We start from the raw sequence: 20,103 nt of genomic DNA, 5'->3' as shown, positions 1-20,103 counted from the left end.
GAGGCCTTAGTGCAGAGGGTCTAATACCTTTTGGTGGATATATTTTTTATCACAACCACCATGACCACGGGGACCACCACGACCACCGTGACAACCCTATTACTTCACCTTGGCCACCTTGACCGCCGCGTCTTCCACGACCACCCTATTCCACAACCACCAGCACTTTGACCACTTGGAACCACCGCAGCCGCCGTCCACCCTTTCTGACCTTCGCGTAGGTACCTACCAGGGAAAGAATTGAAAGTGATTGTCCAACAACTTTTTTGATTATTAAGTTATGTTTTTTTTTTATTATTTTAGTGCAAATCACCATTTATTTCTTTAAAATTATCGATGCTAAATTTCAGTTAATTTTTCTACTCTTTAAATACAGTGAAACGAAAGCGAAATGTAGAAAATAAAACAACATGTCACATCACCAACAGCCAATCAGAGACAAGCTTGCAAATGGTACATGGTGCGGACGACTGTAGTACTTAGCTTTTCTCAACCTATGACACGGCGTGGTTTCTAAGCCTAAGTATTCTTATGTTTTCTTCAATCATGGAATTTCTCTTTGCTTTCCATAGTATTTCTTTGGTCACCATTTTCTACGCACTACTTCTTCTTATTCCAGTTGTTCTAGTAGCGGTGAGTACAGCTAACGAGCTTCTGAGTTAAAAACAAAATATTTTTTTCTGCGAAATGGCGATTTCATTTTCACGTGACCTACAACAATTTAGATCACTTGTCGGCCACATTAAGAATTTCTGTGATTTGTCCTTTTTGCAGATTCTAATTGGTATACGCTTGACTACTTGGAATGCTGTACCAATGATTTCTAGGTTCGAGAGCGAAAAATATTACAAGGATCCGAACAAAAATAATGCTACATATCCTTTTCCTTTCTTGGAAGAAGAAGGTTCGATTGATCTGTCTGTTATCGTGCCTTCCTACAATGAAGAAAAAAGACGTGAGTATATAATCAAGTACTTTTCGTTTATTGTTTATTTGTTTAGCTGTGCGATTGTATGATGCAATTCTAAAGTAGCTGTCATCATTTTTTCTTTTTTTGAGGTTTAAATAAATAATTAAAAACAAGAAACATAGTCAAGAAATAAGATCCTCTGAATACCATGTTTGATACCAGAAGTATTAAAGGGGTGATGGGGGTGGGGGTGGGGGGTATTGAAGAAAGGAGAGTAGGAGACCAACCATGCTTTAGCTGTTTACCCACACTATTCAAAATGAGTGTTTCATTTGATTGATATTATGTGCATGTAGTTCTTGTTTCCTTAACAACGTGTTTCGAATCAGCATTGCACTTAAATATTAATAATATTATTTTTTTATTATAATTTTTACCACTTAGGTCACACACTCAGACCACATTGAAAACTAATAATAAAAAATAATAGTTAAATAGCTGATACACAGTGTCCTTATAATTTTCAGCGAGTCAGATAGACTATTTCCCTTGGGAGTGGGTTCCATTATCATAGTCATCATAGTGATGGCCTCCCCAAATTAATTAATGAGCATACCCTACTAGCAGAGTTGCTTCGATCTTTCCTAGATAAGTTGGGAAAGAGGAAAGTGATCTAGAAAAGATCAAAGCGACTCTGCTAGTAGGGTTCCATGAGCAGAGGTTCTAGCTTAATTTTTGAAGGTACCATATTATGACAACCTTCACCAAAAAAGGTTGTCAGTTAAAAATTTTGGTCCCCAACATAAGAAACGTTATTTTCCTCTGTGATAGACATTTCTATGGTATTTTTGAAACTACTGCCATATTGAAACAGACATTTTGATCCTACATCCAAAGTTGAAAATGAGTATGTTGCTCTTTAATTATCTTGATGCAAATGAAGAATTAAGTTGACTGCAGTAATGAAGGGAGGCTAAACAGAATAAGTTTGTTCTTTGGTCTGAAATTTGAAACCAAATAAGTTAGCAGTTCACTGCCAGAATACTGGTTTCCAAATAAGTGTCCTTTGTAACAGTATTAGTTGCCATTATTTTTTTTCCACTTGGCATGGCAACAAAAATGATCATGGCTTTAAGTGCTAATTACATTGGTGGCTGCTCAAGGGGGCTCAAATTTAGAGGTACATCACTGTTTCTCTTGTCTTTTATTCAGTACCTGTAATGTTGGATGAAACTTTAGAATACCTGGAAAATGAAAAGGTAATTATTTTTATTGTTATATCAAAGTTGCAAAGATCTTCTGCAGTGTTTAAAGGTTTTTGAAAATTTGAGCCATTTTTTTCTAGTTAGAAGTGCTTATGCCAAGTAACTATGAACTTACCAAAAAATAGTTAAATAATTTAATGTGTTTCTTTCTCATATTTTAGAAAAACAAGCCATCTTTCACTTATGAAATCATCATTGTAGATGATGGTAGCAAAGACGGAACCTCTAAGGTGGGTGAAAAGGAATATTAATTTATTAACAAAACATTTTTTCATAGTTTCGTGATAAGTTATTTCATTCCATGCTGTTTTGACTACCAATAGTTGAAACAATCTGAGATCCAGAAAAAATATTAAAAGTTGTAATAAAAGTCGTAAAGAAAAAACGGAACAAGATTACAAAATTCATGTTAGAAAGAGAACGAAGTTTATCATAGATGCTAAATGTTCACAAAACCAGCATGCTATATGTTTGAATCTAACATTCATTTTTGTTGCATAGGTGGCATTAGAATATGTAAAGAAGTGTGGTGTCCATAAAATGCGGCTTTTAACTTTTGAGAAGAACAGAGGTAAAGGTGGAGCGGTCAGGATGGTAAGTCTTATTGTTACAGCAGTGAGGTTTTTTTTTGTTTGGCTTTTATTGGTTGTTAACTAAAGGCACTGTTGCACGAGGCAATTTGTCTTGCAACTTGTCTCGTAATTTTGTTTAGCCATTGCAGCACAAGTTGCATGAAACATTGCATAGTGTTACATCCCCTGACATGAACTTGTCTCACAATGTTTTTTGTTGCAATCACCATCGCTGAACTGACTTCTACTTTTTGCAACTGTTGTGGCAACAAAAAAATTGCGAGACATGCTCATTGCAGGGTATGTTACACTAGGCAATGAGTCATGCAACTTGTGCCACAACAAAATTGCGAGGCAAAAATTACAGAACAGAGGTAAAGGTGGAGCGGTCAGGGATGGTAAGTCTTATTGTTACAGCAGTGAGGTTTTTTTTTGTTTGGCTTTTATTAGTTGTTAACTAAAGGCACTGTTGCACGAGGCAATTTGTCTTGCAACTTGTCTCGTAATTTTGTTTAGCCATTGCAGCACAAGTTGCGTGAAACATTGCGTAGTGTTACATACCCTGACATGAACTTGTCTCGCAATGTTTTTTGTTGCAATCACCATCGCTGAACTGACTTCTACTTTTTGCAACTGTTGTGGCAACAAAAAAATTGCGAGATATGCTCATTGCAGGGCATGTTACACTAGGCAATGAGTCATGCAACTTGTGCCACAACAAAATTGCGAGGCAAAAATTACCTAGTGTAAGTAGCACCTTACGTCCCATAATTTCAACTATTGATCTCAGTCATCATTTCAAATACCTTAAGAAGTGGCCCATTACACACCACTGGTTTTGATTTTGGTTGTAAAAAGAAAATGTTATGATTCATGCAGGGTGTGCTTAGCTCAAGAGGTAGAAGAATTCTTATGGCTGATGCTGATGGAGCTAGTAAATTTGCTGACTTGGCGAGACTAGAACTTGCTTTAGATAACCTTAATGGGAAGAAGGTTAGTGCTTACAACTGGAATTAAAAGACTGTGGGGTTGTTATTATGGAGTATATGCATGTAATGAAGGACTTAAATCACCCTTTTCATCCTCTTTTACCAACACGCAGAGACAATAGCTGTCCCTACACCTTGAGGCACAAATCAGACCATCTGTACTTTTAGAAGAGCGTTACCACCTGCAGAACTAAGTGCACTGAAGACTTTTTCACTTTTAAGTATTTCTACCAATGTGATGCATATTCCGATGTAGTGTATATGATTTCATTAATATATACAGAATGTATTTAGTTGACTTTATTTAGTTTTCATTGTAATATAACTCGTTTATTCAGTAAGTTACTGCAAGAGAGCTCAATAAACAACATTATTATTATTACAAGTTGCATTCTGCATATAGTCATCCCAATGTTTATCAGCTCACATAAATATTTTCTGTATTTTTAGGGCAACAAGGCTGTGATAGTCTGTGGCTCACGATCTCATCTTCAAGAAGAAGCAGTTGCAGAAGTAAGCTGGCACTCTATTTAGACCAGAAAGCTGTCTTTATAAATAGGTGGAACAGTGATACAAGATGGTCCAAAGTGGTTGACACTTGTTATGATTGCAAAACTGATAATTTTGTGCTCTAGGAATTGCCTTTGCGATTGTATATTTTTTTTTTGGGGGGGGGGGGGGGGGGAAGGGAGTTGAAGATGGGGTTCCCTACCTGTTGCAGCTTAAACAGCTTAAAGTTTACAGACACGCTGTGCATTAGTGAATTAGTCAAGAAACTTTGGTGCACATCTTTTTTCTTTTACCCAGATGTAGAGCTGTACCTGTAGTTAAAACTTTATTCATGAATGTTTATGATACATTGTTGTTTTTAATTAATATACAACAGACTGTGGTTATTGTCATTTTTTTTTTTTTTCAGCGATCTTTTTTAAGGAACTTTCTAATGTATGTCTTTCATTTCCTGGTGTGGTTCCTCTGTGTAAAAGGAATTAAAGACACACAAGTAAGAGATTAAATACTATAACATTATAATGATCACCTGGTCACCCTTTCTTAGAATAGGAACCTTTTTTTAACTATTTGCCTTCAACACAAAACAGGATGTCCATAGCCAACTGCTATAGGAAAATCAGAGGAATGCGAAGGAGAGCATCATAGACTGCAAATCCAATTCCTGCCACTTTTTTTGTGTTTCATAAAAAAGGTTTTCTCACTGTAGCAAAACTCACATTTTACATGGTTTGGACTGCAATGTGAACTCGAAAAACTGACACAAAAATGCATACAACAACAGAAAAAATATACTTACTGACAGATAAATTTATAAAAATGTATAACACATGGAAGCGAAAATACAAAGCTGACACTTAAAAGACAATATACACTAATGGTGCATGTAAAATGAAAGCACCTTTGTGACATCTTATAAATAAAGCATTTGTAGCATTGTTGATTTACTTGTTTAGTGCTTCTTACTTCTACTCTTGATGCAATATATCAGACACGAGGAAGAGTGTTTGCTCCGATTTCCAAACACTGAGAAGTAGGGTGGAAAAATGAGGCGCAGCCAAGTTTTTTTAACCAACTTCGAGGTTTTTGGAAATAGGGGGAAACCCTCTTTCAAGTGTTTGATATAGCTTCTCAAACTATTGATAATTCTTGGAGAAATTCGAAGCAAAAGTTCCCAAAATTTTATGATAATTAAGATCACATTTCTAAACTTCCTTCATGGCAGTGATTTGTTTTGTTTTGGCTTGATGAATTATTAATGAGTTTGAGAACAACTTTTAAAAAATATTTCTTTCAGTGTGGATTCAAGCTCTTCACAAGATCTGCAGCATTTTTAACCTTCACTGCTCTCCATGTTGAGAGATGGTAAGTTTCAGTTAGTGATATGTGAATGGATGTGTGGAGAAATAGCCAATATGATGTTTTGGTTGATTTCATTATCAAGAAGCAGCCGTTTGGACTTGAACATTGCAATAAGGGATGGAGAAAAGGGTGGAACCTGGGAGAAAATGATATTTTGTAACAGCAAAAAAGTACTGTTACCAAGAAAGGGGTCTTTGGGAACTGCAGAAGTCAATAGGATGGGAAGCAAATAATTTATATCTTCTAGGCAAACAAACTTTTATTACTGAAAAAACAAGGGGCCAGTTATTTAAACAGCTCTAGTCTAACTTAGGCCCCAGCTTAAGACAATCAGTGGACCTCCAAATCTTTTTATAAGTGGTTTATTTTAAGTAGATAAATAGTTTTCTAGTCTGGGATGCTAGCCTTTTTGTTACCGTCGGCAGTAGACAATGTTTAGGTATGATTGTTGGCAAAATTGAAAGTGGCTTAGAACGTGGTTTTGTTAAACGCCGTCCAAACTGTCTTTTAATAACTGACCCAAGGTCTTTGACAATCTTGCTTAGTCCAGGATCTTCTACAGTTTCATGTTGTGATGGACTGTTGATGTCAAACAAATTAAAAAATGATAAAACTACAGTATATGATGTTAGGGGGCTAACAGCCTAATGTTTTGGACTTGGAGTGATTACATTAGGGGGCTAAATGTCATGAAGTTTTACGAGGCAAATTGCCCATTGCTAAACAGCTAGGGGGCTAAGTGACCATCAACCTTCAGATTCAAGCAGAACTGTTGAAAGCTTATTGGGATGTTGTGCAGGTTTCTATAGACCTTATGCAAAAATGGAGGACATTTTAATATTCTTTTGTCTGTATTCAAATAAGCCTCACTAGCCTCGTTCAAGGTGAAATATTCTTTTGATTTTTGAATTCAAGAACGAGGTTAGTGAGGCTAATTTGAATGCAAAGAAAAGAATATTAAAATGTCAGCCATTTTTTGCATAGGGTCTATGAGGGTTTTTTTTTTTTTTCAAATTACACTCAGTGTGTTTTTTATTGTTTCAGGGCCTTTGATGTAGAGTTGCTTTATATTGCGCAGCGATTGAAGATTCCTATTGCAGAAGTGGCCATTAACTGGAAGGAGATTGATGGTTTGTGCTAAATTCCAAGTTATAGTTTCTCCTTGTTAGTTTGATACTTTATATTTTGTCGTTGTTGCTTCTGAGAATTTAGTAGCACATCATAGCATGTGTAGTTAGCCAAGGATGGTAATTCAAAGGTTCTTGGGTTGAGGTCCTTATGGGGTGGGGTGGGGGGTACTCCCTGACATAAACTTGTATTACTGTGGACACCCTCCAATCCTTGGGTCTGTAGTAATGAGAATATGAGGTAGCCATGCCGTCAACAGTCCATTTAACAGCCCTCTATAGTAAGGGACCCCCTTGGGGAAGCAGGGTCCCCTACATAAGCTATATAGGTACAGTATGTGCGATTCCAAAGGGTATGGTTTTTATCTAGTTTAGTCTAAAGTGGGGTATAGATTTTGACCATTTTAGAGTCTGACGACAGTTATGGATTCAAAAATCAAAAAACCAAGTCTGAAAAAGTGGCGTGACTATTAGAGGGGAGGTCTTGGGAGGGGGACGGGGGGCAAGGGTTGGTGGCATATTTTCTGGATCCATTTTGGGTTTTTGCAATCACTGCTAAATAAATAATTGTTCTTGTTTTCAAGGTTCAAAGATGATTCCATTTTGGAGCTGGATACAAATGGGCAAAGACTTGCTTCTCATAAGTTTGCGATATATTATTGGAGCTTGGAGAATTCAACCAATGAAACTAAAGTCCAAGTAAATTTTTGAAAATTACGCAGTTTACACTGGAGAGGAATTAGTTGTTGTCCATGAATCACTTGTTTTCTTGTGAATAATGCATGTCCATCATTATTGTGTTATTGTGCAGTTCCAGAACTTATCCATACTCTACCACGGAAGGTCTTTTTGTTTTACACCCCCCCCCCCCATACCCCCTGGAAATTCCAGTAAAGCTTCCTACTTTGCTTCTAAAATTTTGACTTTTAAGACACCCCCACCCCCTAGGAATTCCCAATGCCTTTCCATGGGGTGGGTAATTGGTTTTCTTCTGGAACTGCACATTCCAGAAAACTTTCATACCACTCCCTCCAAAGGTTGTTTTATAAGATCCCCACCTTTTTTGGGCATTCCAAGATGTGAACCTTTTTGTTAAAAGCTTTGACCCTTGAAAACCTTCCCCCTGGAATTTAACAACAACTTTATTCTACCCTACAGGACTGAGTTGCTCGAAGCATGGTTAGCGCTGACCATTGGTTAAGAGGTATTAAAACCTATAGATGTCATGGCATTTAACCCGGGTTAGCGCTAACCATCCTTCGAGCAACTGGGCCCAGAACGCTACAGCTGAAATGACATACAAAAACTGAAATAAAAAAGGGGTTCATGTATTGCCTTCCTAAAATAACTACCCTGGACCCAGTTGTTTGAAAGCCGATTAATGCTAATCCACGATTAAAAGTTAACCAAGGTTTTCAGCTCACCCATTAAAAATGTTTTTAAAATCTAATTTTAAGCCAATGGTAAAGAAAAGTCAAAGTCAAAACTGAGGGACGAAATCTTTTTGAAAAATCTTCATTGTTTAGTAATTAAACTTGAATCAAAATTCTTGTTAATCCAGGATTAGATTAATCGGGCTTTGAACAGCTGGGCCATGGGTGCCAGAGACTTTTCATGCATGGTTTCCAGTTTCAGTCAAGTCGATGTTTGGGTCGGCACTTGATTAAAACTATGCAGCTGTTTACTCTAAAAGTCAATTTCACAGGTCTATATTTTATATTACCTATATTACCTGTATCAGTTGAGGTCATTTACGGGACCTAAAGTTTGTGAGATAAGTGACCAACCCACGTTTGCAGAAGTTAGCAAAACTGATGGCTCATTGCTTTTAATTTTTCATGGTTGGCTCAAAATACTGCTCTGAAAACGGAAGTCTTAACTGTATTTTGTTTGGAAAATTGTTAGGTAAACACTTTTGCTAAGAGCCTTGCTTGCATCACATTTTTTACCACTATGAGTTGATGGATTAGACCTTATAATATTTATATTAAATCTACAGCCGCTTATCTGCCTTCTTAGACAAATTAGCTGTCTCTTACAAAATTAATTATCTCTTATCTGAATAATATTTTTCAAGTGGATTAGTCATCTCTAGATTAGTCATCTCTATAGCTCTAAAGAAGTTTCGATTTCTCCAGGCTAATTTGGTACTTTCAGTAATTCCAAGAATTCAATAAATTTTATTGGCATATCATATAGCTGAAAGTATATAGCAAAAAGTATTTTCTCCTCTTTCCTCTTCATGGATGCTCAGATGAAGCTTAGGGGGAGGGCAGCTAGTTCATTGATCAAAGTATAGACTGGCATCAATAAAAAATTATTTGTTTCCACAAAGTATTCTTCCACTGTGAGCCAATTCTTATTAAATTGACAGAGGCTTTTGGAAAACTCAATTTTGAATTTGCCTGTTTATTGAAAACTGCTCTAAGCAATATGTCAGGAAACAAAAAGTCTGGCGTAAGAAAACGTGTAATGAGAAACATCAAAACACTGACTCTGTTTCTTTTTAATTATTTATCAATTTAACAATAATTGGATTTATCTCTAATTACAAATTATTATTATTATAAACGATTGAGAAAGTTGCATGAACTTTACTCCCTGGTGACGTGAGGCACACCCACTGTCAGCCATAGAGAGAGTTGTAAGTGTCTCACAATGCACCAGGATTTACAAATGAAAATTAAACTGTTATTTTCTTGGGAATAGCGTATAAAATTTCATAGTATGGGTTTAGCTTTTATAAACTTGTTTAATTAATATTTAACCAACTTTCTTAAAAAGTGGAAATTCGTGATTTGGGAAAATGTGAATTGATCAAAATGCTTTTAAATGAGTGAATAAAGAAAGTGAAATACTGCTTTGAAGCAAATGTACTGCAACTTATCATTTGACTGACTTAACATTGATGAACAATGTGACATTGTTAATGTTTTTCCTTTCGGATCCGTACAATTTTATGGTGATTATTGTGATGTGTGATGGAATGAGGTCTGTACTTTAGATATTCTTCACTCAGCTCAATGCGCCACAGCTTGAACAGAACAATTCTTATTGAGTGTCTGGAACTCTTTTCCACCTTATAAATTTTTATACGTTGGAAATTTTGCCAAATCTTGTTTTTAGGAGGTTGGGGGAGGGGGTGGGGGGGTTGGGGGCAGAGTTGGGCACACTAAGCTTATGCCATTTTATTTAATTGATAATGATACAGGAAGCTGTATGCACTGAAATACATAATTATAGTACACCACTTGTACAGAGGTTGGTGGGACTGTGCTCAACCTCGGTCTTGATGACTGAAATATCTGATAACCCAAGATGACATCCTGTCACTTTCTACATGCAATAGGAAACTATTTGGCAAACAAAATAGTCAAACACATGTTGTTTACAGTCAACCCAGGTCACGCGTGAACGATATTTTTGAAATTTGAACGGAGTTTTGAAATTTACATGTCAGTTTTCAAAATCGCCAACGAGATTTCAGAGTTTCCATATAAATTTCCCTAGCTTATTGACAGTATATAGCTATGAATTTTTCTTTACATTGCAAAATTGAATATTTCAAGAATAACAATTGTTTCCCAAGTATTTTGAATCTTTTTTTTCAGTTAATGCGTCTTTTTCGGAACGATTTCCAGAGAGATGTCCAACATTTCATTCACACGTCGGACATTACAAAGAGAAATTCGAATGTTCATTTCATTCTTGGAATTACTGTTTACGCGTGACCTGGATTGACTGTAACAATCATTAGCAATACAACACGAAGAAATATTCAAACTTTCAATGGCAAACCAACACCGATATTCATAGCCTAATATCTGAAACTAAAGATACTTTAGACGCATCCGAAAATTTACAACACTTTGACAGGCGAGCGCAAATTTAAATGCGGTGTTTATTTTATCCCAGTAAAACGTTCTCAGAGAAAGCGACATCCAATTACACGAGGCTCCATGATTTCGAATTAAAAACCATTTAATCTGCAACGTAAACACAGCCCGTTTTTATCCCTCAATGCAGATTACCAATAACCCTTAGACAACATTAATTAGCGCCTTTATAGATATCGGTCCACGCTTATTGTACGCTTTTCAGCTTCAGGAACGTCATTGAACTGGGAGGCGCCAACTATCCAGCTATTTTTGTGAATCTTTCGCCTTTAATGAATGATCAAACAAAAGTAATTTCCGAAAATTAAATTGTGTTAACGGTTAAGCATTTTTCTTTTATCCCTCAGGTTGCCCGAGCCGACATGGCACCGGAAGTAATCAAATAACTATACGCTAAGCTTCCGCCTAAGTGTCTCCTACTTCCGACCAGCAGTAGACAATTTTAATTTTCCCGAATATTAAGTGCACACAATATCATAAATGCTGAACGCTTTAAAACATGTTTGTGAAAGAAAATAAGTGCACAGTAATAAAAACAATCAGTTATTCAAATACAACACTTTGAAAACACAAAATGTGCTGCCGTGATTCTCACGGGGGGTCTGCACGAATCAGGAAACTTAACCCGGTGGACGTGCGGCGATTTTATTTATAAGACTTACGGAAATTTAAATTCTTAAATTAACTGTTGATTTGAACGCAAAATCAAACATCTTGTTCAATAAATTGCATTAGCATGTAACATTTTCAATTATTTCGACTCGAAAGCTATTTCTGCGTACAAGATGTTGGGCGTTCCTTTCCCTCCCCTCCCATGTATAAGGTTACAATATCCTCTTGTTTGCTGGTCACGTTGTCAGACTCTCAGACAGGATGTCGCCAGCAGATGTGACGTCACACCACTTTAGGCCTGCCTCTCGAACTTCGAACACACATTTGCCTGAGAGAGGACAATTGTTTACAGGTTTGGCTCACGTTTAAGTTTTCTGTGCGTAGTTTTATAGTGTTGTGCAACGGCCTGTATAGCTGAGAAAAATCAGTGACAGGAGTTGTCGCCATTGTGGCGAGATTGTGTATTCTTTAAACGGCGACGCCAGCCAGGCGCCAGTGAAACATTCGATAGTTCGAAGGCTTGGCGGAGGTTGCTTGTTGGAGTTGTATTCATAAACTCTTGTAACTATCACTCATAAGACTTAATTTACGACCTTTTTCATCAATAATCGAAACAGTAGCGTGTGGCTGAACAAGACAAGAACGTAAACTCTCAGGAAGTTGAGGAGAAGTTGACAAAAAACGGCCTTTCAAAATGACGACCATGGCCTCACTTTTTTCCTTCACCCCGCCTGCCGTGAAAAGACTGCTTGGCTGGAAGCAGGGCGACGAAGAAGAAAAATGGGCGGAAAAAGCCATTGAGTCTTTAGTCAAGAAACTTAAAAAGAAAAAGGGTGCTTTAGAAGAGCTGGAAAACGCTTTGTCAAAGCCGGGTCAGCCGTCAAAATGTGTCACAATCACTCGTAGTTTAGACGGGCGCCTTCAAGTCTCCCACAGGAAAGGTTTGCCTCATGTCATCTACTGCCGAGTGTGGCGATGGCCTGATCTTCAAAGCCATCATGAATTGAAGCCTTTGGATTGTTGCGAGTATGCGTTTGGGCTGAAACAGAAGGAAGTTTGCATTAATCCATATCACTACAGACGTGTGGAAAGCCCAGGTAAGAGAACTAAAGAGGTGCTTTGTGCTGGATTATGAACTCAAGTCCCGAAAGCACTAACTACTTAAGTGTCTCCCGATTTATCACGCCATTCATTTTCTTTGTTTCTTTCTTGTCTAATTTTGGACTTCATTAGCTAATTTAACCAGTTTATCGACTTTTTTGTTTGCTATACAACTTTAGGGGAATTACGCACTAACGCTGAATCTCCTGTCTTTATTGTTATCCTAGTTTTGCCTCCAGTCCTTGTACCACGACAAAGTGAATACCCTAGGCCTCCTCCACCGTTGCCTTCTCCATTTCGAAGCGTTGATGATCCACCGATGCCCTACAATGCTTCATATCCATTCTCAAACCGACCAAATCAACTGGAGCACAGCCCCGCGAGCAGTTTTGATATGCCAGGTAAAGAGCGGAGATTGTAATATCTCTGCATCATAATTTAAAAGCCTAAGACCTTTGTATTTTTACTTTTTCAACTCATACATGTTTTGTGCTTCCTTTCCGTTGCCGGTGCAGTAATATTGAGTCCAGTTTTTTTGTCGATAATTGCATGGGTGGAATGTTGAGTCAATCTTTTCTGAGCTTATTGGGGTTAAAATTACTCGCCGATTTTATTTTGATACTCACTGTGAAGTCGAGACATCCTGATATTGATATGGAGTTCCTAGGGGTTTGAGATTCAGCTGGCATTCCTTTGTAGAAAAAGCTTAGAGTTAGCATATCGTGATATTCAAACAAGTGTTAATCTATCTGTTAATATGTGGAAATATACGCACACACTAAACAGTCTACAATATGCATTTGTGAAGTTAGATAAAAACAATAATTATTATGTGAACCCCGGATCAATTATGTTATAAACAAAATTCCCCAGGGTACAGTAAGCAACTTAAGCCTTCAGGCCTCAAAGTAACCATCATGTAACAAATTCTCCTTACACCACTCGATCAAACATTAATGTTATGAGAACACAGGAAGTTGTTGCCAAAGATGTGTCTTGATGTTAAAACATCCTATAAGACCCCGTCCACACGTATCCGGATAATTTTGAATCCGCAACTTTTTCTTTCCGGATATGGCTATCGTCCACATGCATCCGGTGAACTCGCAAGCAAATCCGGAAATTTTTGAATTCGCTCTCCAGTTTGGAAATTTTTGAATCCGATAACATTGTTCCGGATTCAAAAATATCCGGATACATGTAAACGGGGTCTAAGAAATATGTAAAGAACTGTAAGGAGAGTCTGCACATTGATATCGAAGCTCAATGAGTTCAGCAGTTATAAACAAGTTTCTAACATCACTGCTACCATCACTAACCATCTTTCATTTATATTTTAATAAGATTAAAACTGTAAGAGTTGCAAATATTATCTAATCAGCCCTAACTGTTACAGGTGTCTGTTATCATTTGTTACTTTGTAACAATTCAGTAACTCTGCATTGTAGAAAGTCATTCTTCCACACATTTTTGAGGTTAAATATTTATTGGTCGTCCTTACAACTCAGTAATACATGTTGTGGTGTTTGTGATTTCTACAAACTGCGTAGCTGTGCTATAATAATGCATGTAAAGAAATGTTTGTACCGGTTCATTAACTCAGGGGATTTACTTTTCAACAGGCAATATTTTACATTTTTTGCCTTTTTTTTTCTGTTTGTCGTTTCTGCTCACAGTTAAAATTTTAACCTTGTCAAAACAGATTATATACATGTTGGTTTTTCTGTAAATCTCTGTAACTTTTTTCTGTGTCTGATAACTTAAACTCATTACATGTGCAGGGGGTTAGTGACTAATATCTTGGTTTTGTAATAGAAGGGTACTGAGTTAACAATAAAGAACAAGATACATGGACGAGGGTGATAAAAAATAACTGTCCGTCCCCCAGGACAAGAACATATTTGAGGGATGCAAGTATTTGTCCATGTCAACTTAATCTTAAGTTCCAGTGGCGCGACTAGCAGCCTTTTGTTGTTATCTCTTGTTCTTGGTTTGGGGGCGGGAGGGGTGCCACCTTTGGGCATCGTTAACTTGTAACATGGGTCTGCTAATCTGTGTTAGTAGTAAATCATGCCAAATTCTTATTCATTTATTTTTAGTAGTTTTACCAAACAAAAAACCAAGATATTGGTATTGTCAAGGCAGTTTGTTTGAAGTCTTTCAGCCCTTTACAAATTCAAAGCCCATCATGTTTACTCTCTCGGGTTGCACTTTTTTTTTTGTGTTCATTCCTCTCTAGTTTGGTCTTTAATTAGAACCACAAATTTTGGTGCTTCTGAGGGATGGCTACTTCAGGAACTTGGATGGTATCTGAGTGTAAACAAAAACTCGATTAGCTCAGATTGATTGGGCACTTACATTTCTGCGGAAAGAAAAGCCTTTCCTGGTGAGGGAAAGAGAGGGGTGCGATCTTGTGCGGGGAAGGGGGGTGAGGGGGTGGGGAGACCTAAAATTGAAGGGGTGAGCAAAATAAGGTCCTAAGTGACTTTTGATGTTAGGTCAAATTCTCCTTATATTTCACAAGGCTTTCTTGTGATGTGTACCTTTTACTTCCAGACACACCAACAGGATATATGTCTGAGGATGGGGGATCTCCTCGCCCTGTCGACCCTAATGCTATGGACGTGGACACTGTCAACTCTCCCCCTGCTATATCACCTCAGACAGGTGAGAAGGTTAAAACATTTACTTACCCTCCATTTTAAAGCAGTTTTCACTCAATAGGTGTCTGCTTTCAGTTTCCTTTCCTTGGCTGAGTCAATGGATTGCAAACAAAATTATTGAACAGGTTGTTATCATAATGCCAGATAGTGAGAAGTTTCTGAGATACCATATGATCAAGGTGGCAGTCTGCACATTTAAATATTACTTGTCTGCAAGTCAAATCACCCGTCTTTTGTGTTTCAAATGCACAAGTTTAATTGTTTGCTCAAAACAGGTTGTTTATAATTATTAACTGAGACAGGTGGCTACTTTCGTGATGAATCAGGAAGTTGTTTTTGTAATTAACTGAAAATGTCCTCGTAGATTGTAAACAATAACTTTTATAGCTGTCATTACAGAAAAATGCCGGCAAAATCTACTCATAACATTTGCATGAATATTCAATTGCCTTAGGGTGGCCAATACTTGATGTTTTTGCATTGTTAGAACAATGCTTTACATGCAATTTAAGGTTACTTATGGGGAAAAAAGGTCGAATTTTTCTCAAATAATTTTTTTTAGATAATTGTTAAAACAAGAAAGGGATGCAAAGTTTCGTGGAAACAGCCGTTAGAAATCTTTAAAAGAACTTGAGCTATCTGAAAAACGAAGTTTTGTAGGAAAAGCGGCGAGCGAGCGAAGGTGTCATAATCCAATTTATGCGGGACTGTGTTGAGATATTACGCGGCAAAATTTACCCGCGATCTTGAATTACCGGCAAATTTGCATATTTTGTCTACATCGTGTTCATCCCATGTCACGGCGTTGTATGTAAAATTTCCCTGTGAAACAGCGTTTCTTTTTGGATTCAAGCATTGCGTAAAAGGTTGTTATGAAGAAAGCAAAACTAGAAAAGTCACCTGGGGCGACAGTTAAGAAAAAACCCGGCCCAAAGAAGGTCGACAAATCATTTGACGAAACCAAAAAACTTCAGCTGTCGGAGAGCGACAAGGGTTCTTGGTACAACCAGTCAGATTTTCTATTAACTGCCTCGGCAGTAGAGAAATTCAAGGACGAGAAATCGGATAGCAGAGAGTCGAACATCAATTCGGGGTCCGAAATCGAAGATGCCGGCGACAATCCAGCCACTTTCGCCGTTGTTGACCGGCTGAGAGTAAGCAGCGAACCTCAGCACGCAGCCTTGTGTACTGATAGCGGTGAGAAGTGCGTGTCTCATGTCAACTCCGCTGGGGCTGCGTCTATCTGCCGTTTTCTTCTTTGTTTTGGTTTAGCTGGTGGCTTTCTCGCGCCAGACTTAACTTTTCCCATAACGAAATCGCTTTATAATATTATAGTAACACTTAATGCTTACAGAACTCCCTAGGGAATGCTTCTTTGTGTTTGATTGGCCGGCGGCGTGAGCGCGTTGACAAGTATTTTAACGAGGTGCGAAAACTCGGAAAATGTTTCGAGGCCAAAAACACGGCTTTTGTTTTTGCGCGAATTCCCCATCTTCAAATGAATTAATAGGGTATGTAGATTTGCCAGATTTCAACAAAATTTGGCCAAAATGGTCATCAGATATTAATGCATCAAAGTGTGTCAGGCTTTTACGAAATTCAAAATATTTTTCCCGTGACGTGTTAACATCTGACGTGACTACAAAAATTTTCCATTGTCCATCTTTAGGATGGGTTTTCTCACAAACCAATAGGAATAAAGAAAAAGCCTGACACACTTTGTTAGCCTATTATCTCCTGATTGATATTGTACAGTCTGTTTGGTTTTGCGCCTTTACGTGAGAGTGGGTAATTCAGTTAAGTACATGTCGCTAGTATTGAGTTTGCAGGCCTCTGAGCGCTTATGTATCCAACAAAATAAAAAAACATTGACGTTTTCGCAAACTTCAATTTATCAGCTTTACAGTGATATATAGTTTTCCGTGGTTTTATCGAAAGCAGCGCGCGTTCGCTAGATTTCCCTGAAGGCACTCGCGAAACATGGAAGTAACCTTAAAACTAGAATTGAAAGTCACAGATTTCTAGGAGTCCAAGACCAACCCACTTTACTGGGGACATGTACATGTATTTACACCCATCAATACATCATTTTTTTATTCCACTATTATGTCATTTCACCAAATAAGGTCAAGAAAACAAGCAAAATATTAGACTGTAATACACTGTAGTGTCCCAGTTTGGCCAGTTTACAAGAGAGCGAATACGGACAACAACATTTCACTGACTGTCTGTGTTGTTTACCTCATTCGCACGCGACATATACACTGATGGACAGATAATGCTGGGTGTATTTCAACACTCTTACAAGAAAAGAGAGGCCAAAATAACGTTACCAAAATTGTCTTTCTGTAGCTCATTGCTTGTATACAACGCAACTCACACAATATCCGCGTGTAATATATGTAAAACCATCGAATAAGATATATATATATATATCCATTGAGACACTCAAACTACATCTCTGTGATAAATTGCCACACAGTAGATGTACATTGTAGACATAACCAGGGTTAAATGTCTCCACTCACCTGGTCATTCAAGGGGAATAAACACAGAGTGATGCAGTAAATATTGTACACTCAGTAGTCTGTTGGCAAGTAGAAAATTTCTTTTGGATTTTTGTTCACCTATTTTAAACAAAAACAGTTTCAAGAACAACTTACTCACAGTTCTAACAATGATGATATTAAAGAAAGTTTAAAAACTATCATTGCACCAAATGCACATTAAGTTGGTTGAATAAAGAGACTCTGAAGAAGCTTGGGTGACAGAAATGTGTAGTGAGAAAGTAGATTATTAAAGGTTACCAGTCTGATGCCTCCTGACGGAGCTCAACATATGTCTAACTCCTTGATAACAATCAAAAACCTCTAAGTTGCAACCAGTGAGCATAGCAGCTAAAATTTAAGGATTGGCAACCTGGGCTGAGTTGCTCGAAGCATGGTTAGCACTCACCATTGGTTAAAAGGTATTAAAACCTATAGGTTGTTATGGTATTTAACCAGGGTTAGCGCTAGCTATGCTTCGAGCAACTGGGCCCTGATTTGTTAAAACCTAGGCTAAATCAAAATTTTCAGTCGCAAAATTTACTATTTCTTGTTATTTTAATTTGTTAGATTTATCTCATGTTACTCCAATCAACTATCAAGAGCCATCCTCGTGGTGTTCTGTTTCATATTACGAGCTGAACAACAGAGTCGGACAACAGTTCCAAGCCCACTCCACCAGTATTTTTGTTGATGGATTCACCGATCCCAACACCGAAAACTCTGAGAGATTCTGCCTGGGTTTGTTGTCTAATGTCAATCGTAACTCGACCATAGAGAGCACAAGAAGACACATTGGAAAAGGTGTGCACCTTTACTACGTTGGTGGAGAGGTTTATGCTGAATGCCTTAGCGACTCGGCCATCTTTGTACAGAGTCGGAATTGTAACCACAGTCACGGCTTTCACCCAACAACAGTGTGCAAGATTCCATCAGGCTGCACGCTGAAAATTTTCAACAACCAAGAATTTGCACAGTTGCTTTCGCAATCAGTCAATTATGGTTATGAGGCTGTCTACGAGTTGACAAAGATGTGCTCAATTCGTCTGAGTTTCGTCAAAGGCTGGGGTGCTGAGTATCATCGTCAAGATGTTACCAGCACCCCGTGCTGGATCGAAATCCATCTTCACGGTCCACTTCATTGGCTTGATAAAGTATTGAGTCAGATGGGATCGCCAAGAAATCCGATATCCTCTGTTTCTTAAGCCAGACTTAAGTTTTGTAATATTTCGTTATGGTTCATGTTCTGATAATGCCAATATTTTACTTGTGCAATTGGGAAGTTTAGTTGTAAAATAGGTGTAATGTTTTGGTAAAGCTGGACAAATGTATAAGTGCTGTGTTGAGTTTATTGATCGAGTTGTTCATGCTGACGTGCATTTTCAACTTGTATGCTTGTGATTTGCATTTAAAAGAATATTTTCCAATTTTAAAAGCCATATATTGTTACAGTTTAAATTTGCTTTGGCCTTAGATTCATTACCATAATCTGAAACAAAGGAATATGAAATGAAACTGGACAGGAACATTTTCAACCAGAAACAACGTAAGGCCAAAGCATATACAAGCCATGCTCATTGTATTATAATATTGCTCTGTTAGTTTGTACACACCCTGACATTTGAAAACAAAAACACTTAAACTGATTGTCAGCAACAAGATATGGTTCTTCTCTCATGTGAAATCTAGAATATTTCGTATTATACTGTCAGCTGAATGTGTTATAAGTTATAACCATCACATATTTTACAAGTTCTGTTCATATACTCATGAATTCATGAGACTAAGCAATGATTGTGTAAAAAAAAATGCAGAGCTAAGAAAGAAGCGAGGTAATGAAGTTAAACTTAGTGCTTTGTGGGGCCATCCTTCATTTTTTGTTTTGGTGACGGTCCATTATTTAAAAAGATGACTGGGCCAGGTAAAAAATGACTGGGCCATAAAAATGTTATCTTCCCGAAATGACATGCTTGAAGTTTTTTTGGGACCAAAAATGACCAGGTTTTGAAAAAAAAAATGTCTTGTTCTGAAAACAGTCAGTTTTGAATGGGTATTTTAAAATATTATCATGAAAAAGCAATTCCACTTAGCGTCGTGGACTAACAATCATAATTTGATAAAGTTATCTACATGATCAGAGTAGTATGCACTTGTAGTTGTTTCTGGCCCAAATCAGTTTCAAAAGGCAATAAACATTTGTGTTTTAAACTAATTGTTGAAAACAGTTCCCTGAGAAGTCTGCTCGGGTTCTACACTGTATTGAAAAATTAACAATATTTCATACTGTTACTGTATTATAATTTTATGCGAGGTTTATCATTTTTTAACAGGCTTTGAAAACTTTGGAACAAAATTTAGGCAGGCTTAGAAATTCTAGCAAGATTTCAAGACCAGCGTTAGGAAAAAAAAAACAAAAAAAGTTTTTCTGATTTACCAGCCCAGTCATCCCCATAAATGACGAACCATCCTTATAAAATAATAGTAACAATTTTTAAATTAAAGCCGGCACAAGAGGTGACATGGGCTACATTGAGGTCATTCAGAGGCATT

The 20,103-nt window shown here is 37.4% G+C and overlaps 2 protein-coding genes across 2 annotated transcripts; both read left to right on the top strand.

The window, feature by feature from the left end:
* The first annotated feature begins 504 nt into the window (after positions 1-504).
* LOC146471930 (dolichyl-phosphate beta-glucosyltransferase-like) lies at positions 505-9,607 on the top strand. The gene is made up of 11 exons (XM_085120503.1): positions 505-633; positions 775-955; positions 2,123-2,169; positions 2,337-2,405; positions 2,677-2,769; positions 3,627-3,740; positions 4,187-4,249; positions 4,656-4,739; positions 5,544-5,611; positions 6,653-6,738; positions 7,320-9,607. The coding sequence occupies exons 1-11, from the start codon at positions 532-534 to the stop codon at positions 7,436-7,438; spliced, it is 1,026 nt and encodes a 341-aa protein (XP_084976629.1). The 5' UTR covers positions 505-531; the 3' UTR covers positions 7,439-9,607.
* Positions 9,608-11,550: 1,943 nt separating this feature from the next.
* On the top strand, positions 11,551-19,473 carry LOC146471929 (SMAD family member 5-like). Its single transcript, XM_085120502.1, has 4 exons — positions 11,551-12,340; positions 12,572-12,745; positions 14,901-15,011; positions 18,124-19,473. Exons 1-4 carry the CDS (start codon positions 11,938-11,940, stop codon positions 18,756-18,758), a joined length of 1,323 nt encoding a protein of 440 aa, XP_084976628.1. The 5' UTR covers positions 11,551-11,937; the 3' UTR covers positions 18,759-19,473.
* Positions 19,474-20,103: the final 630 nt, after the last annotated feature.

This window comes from Pavona decussata, unplaced genomic scaffold, assembly GCF_977016875.1.
Source record: "Pavona decussata unplaced genomic scaffold, jaPavDecu1.1 SCAFFOLD_102, whole genome shotgun sequence".
Taxonomy (NCBI): Eukaryota; Metazoa; Cnidaria; class Anthozoa; order Scleractinia; family Agariciidae; genus Pavona; species Pavona decussata.
Note: the sequence above shows the minus strand (reverse complement) of the source record. Positions and strands in the feature narration are given on the sequence as shown.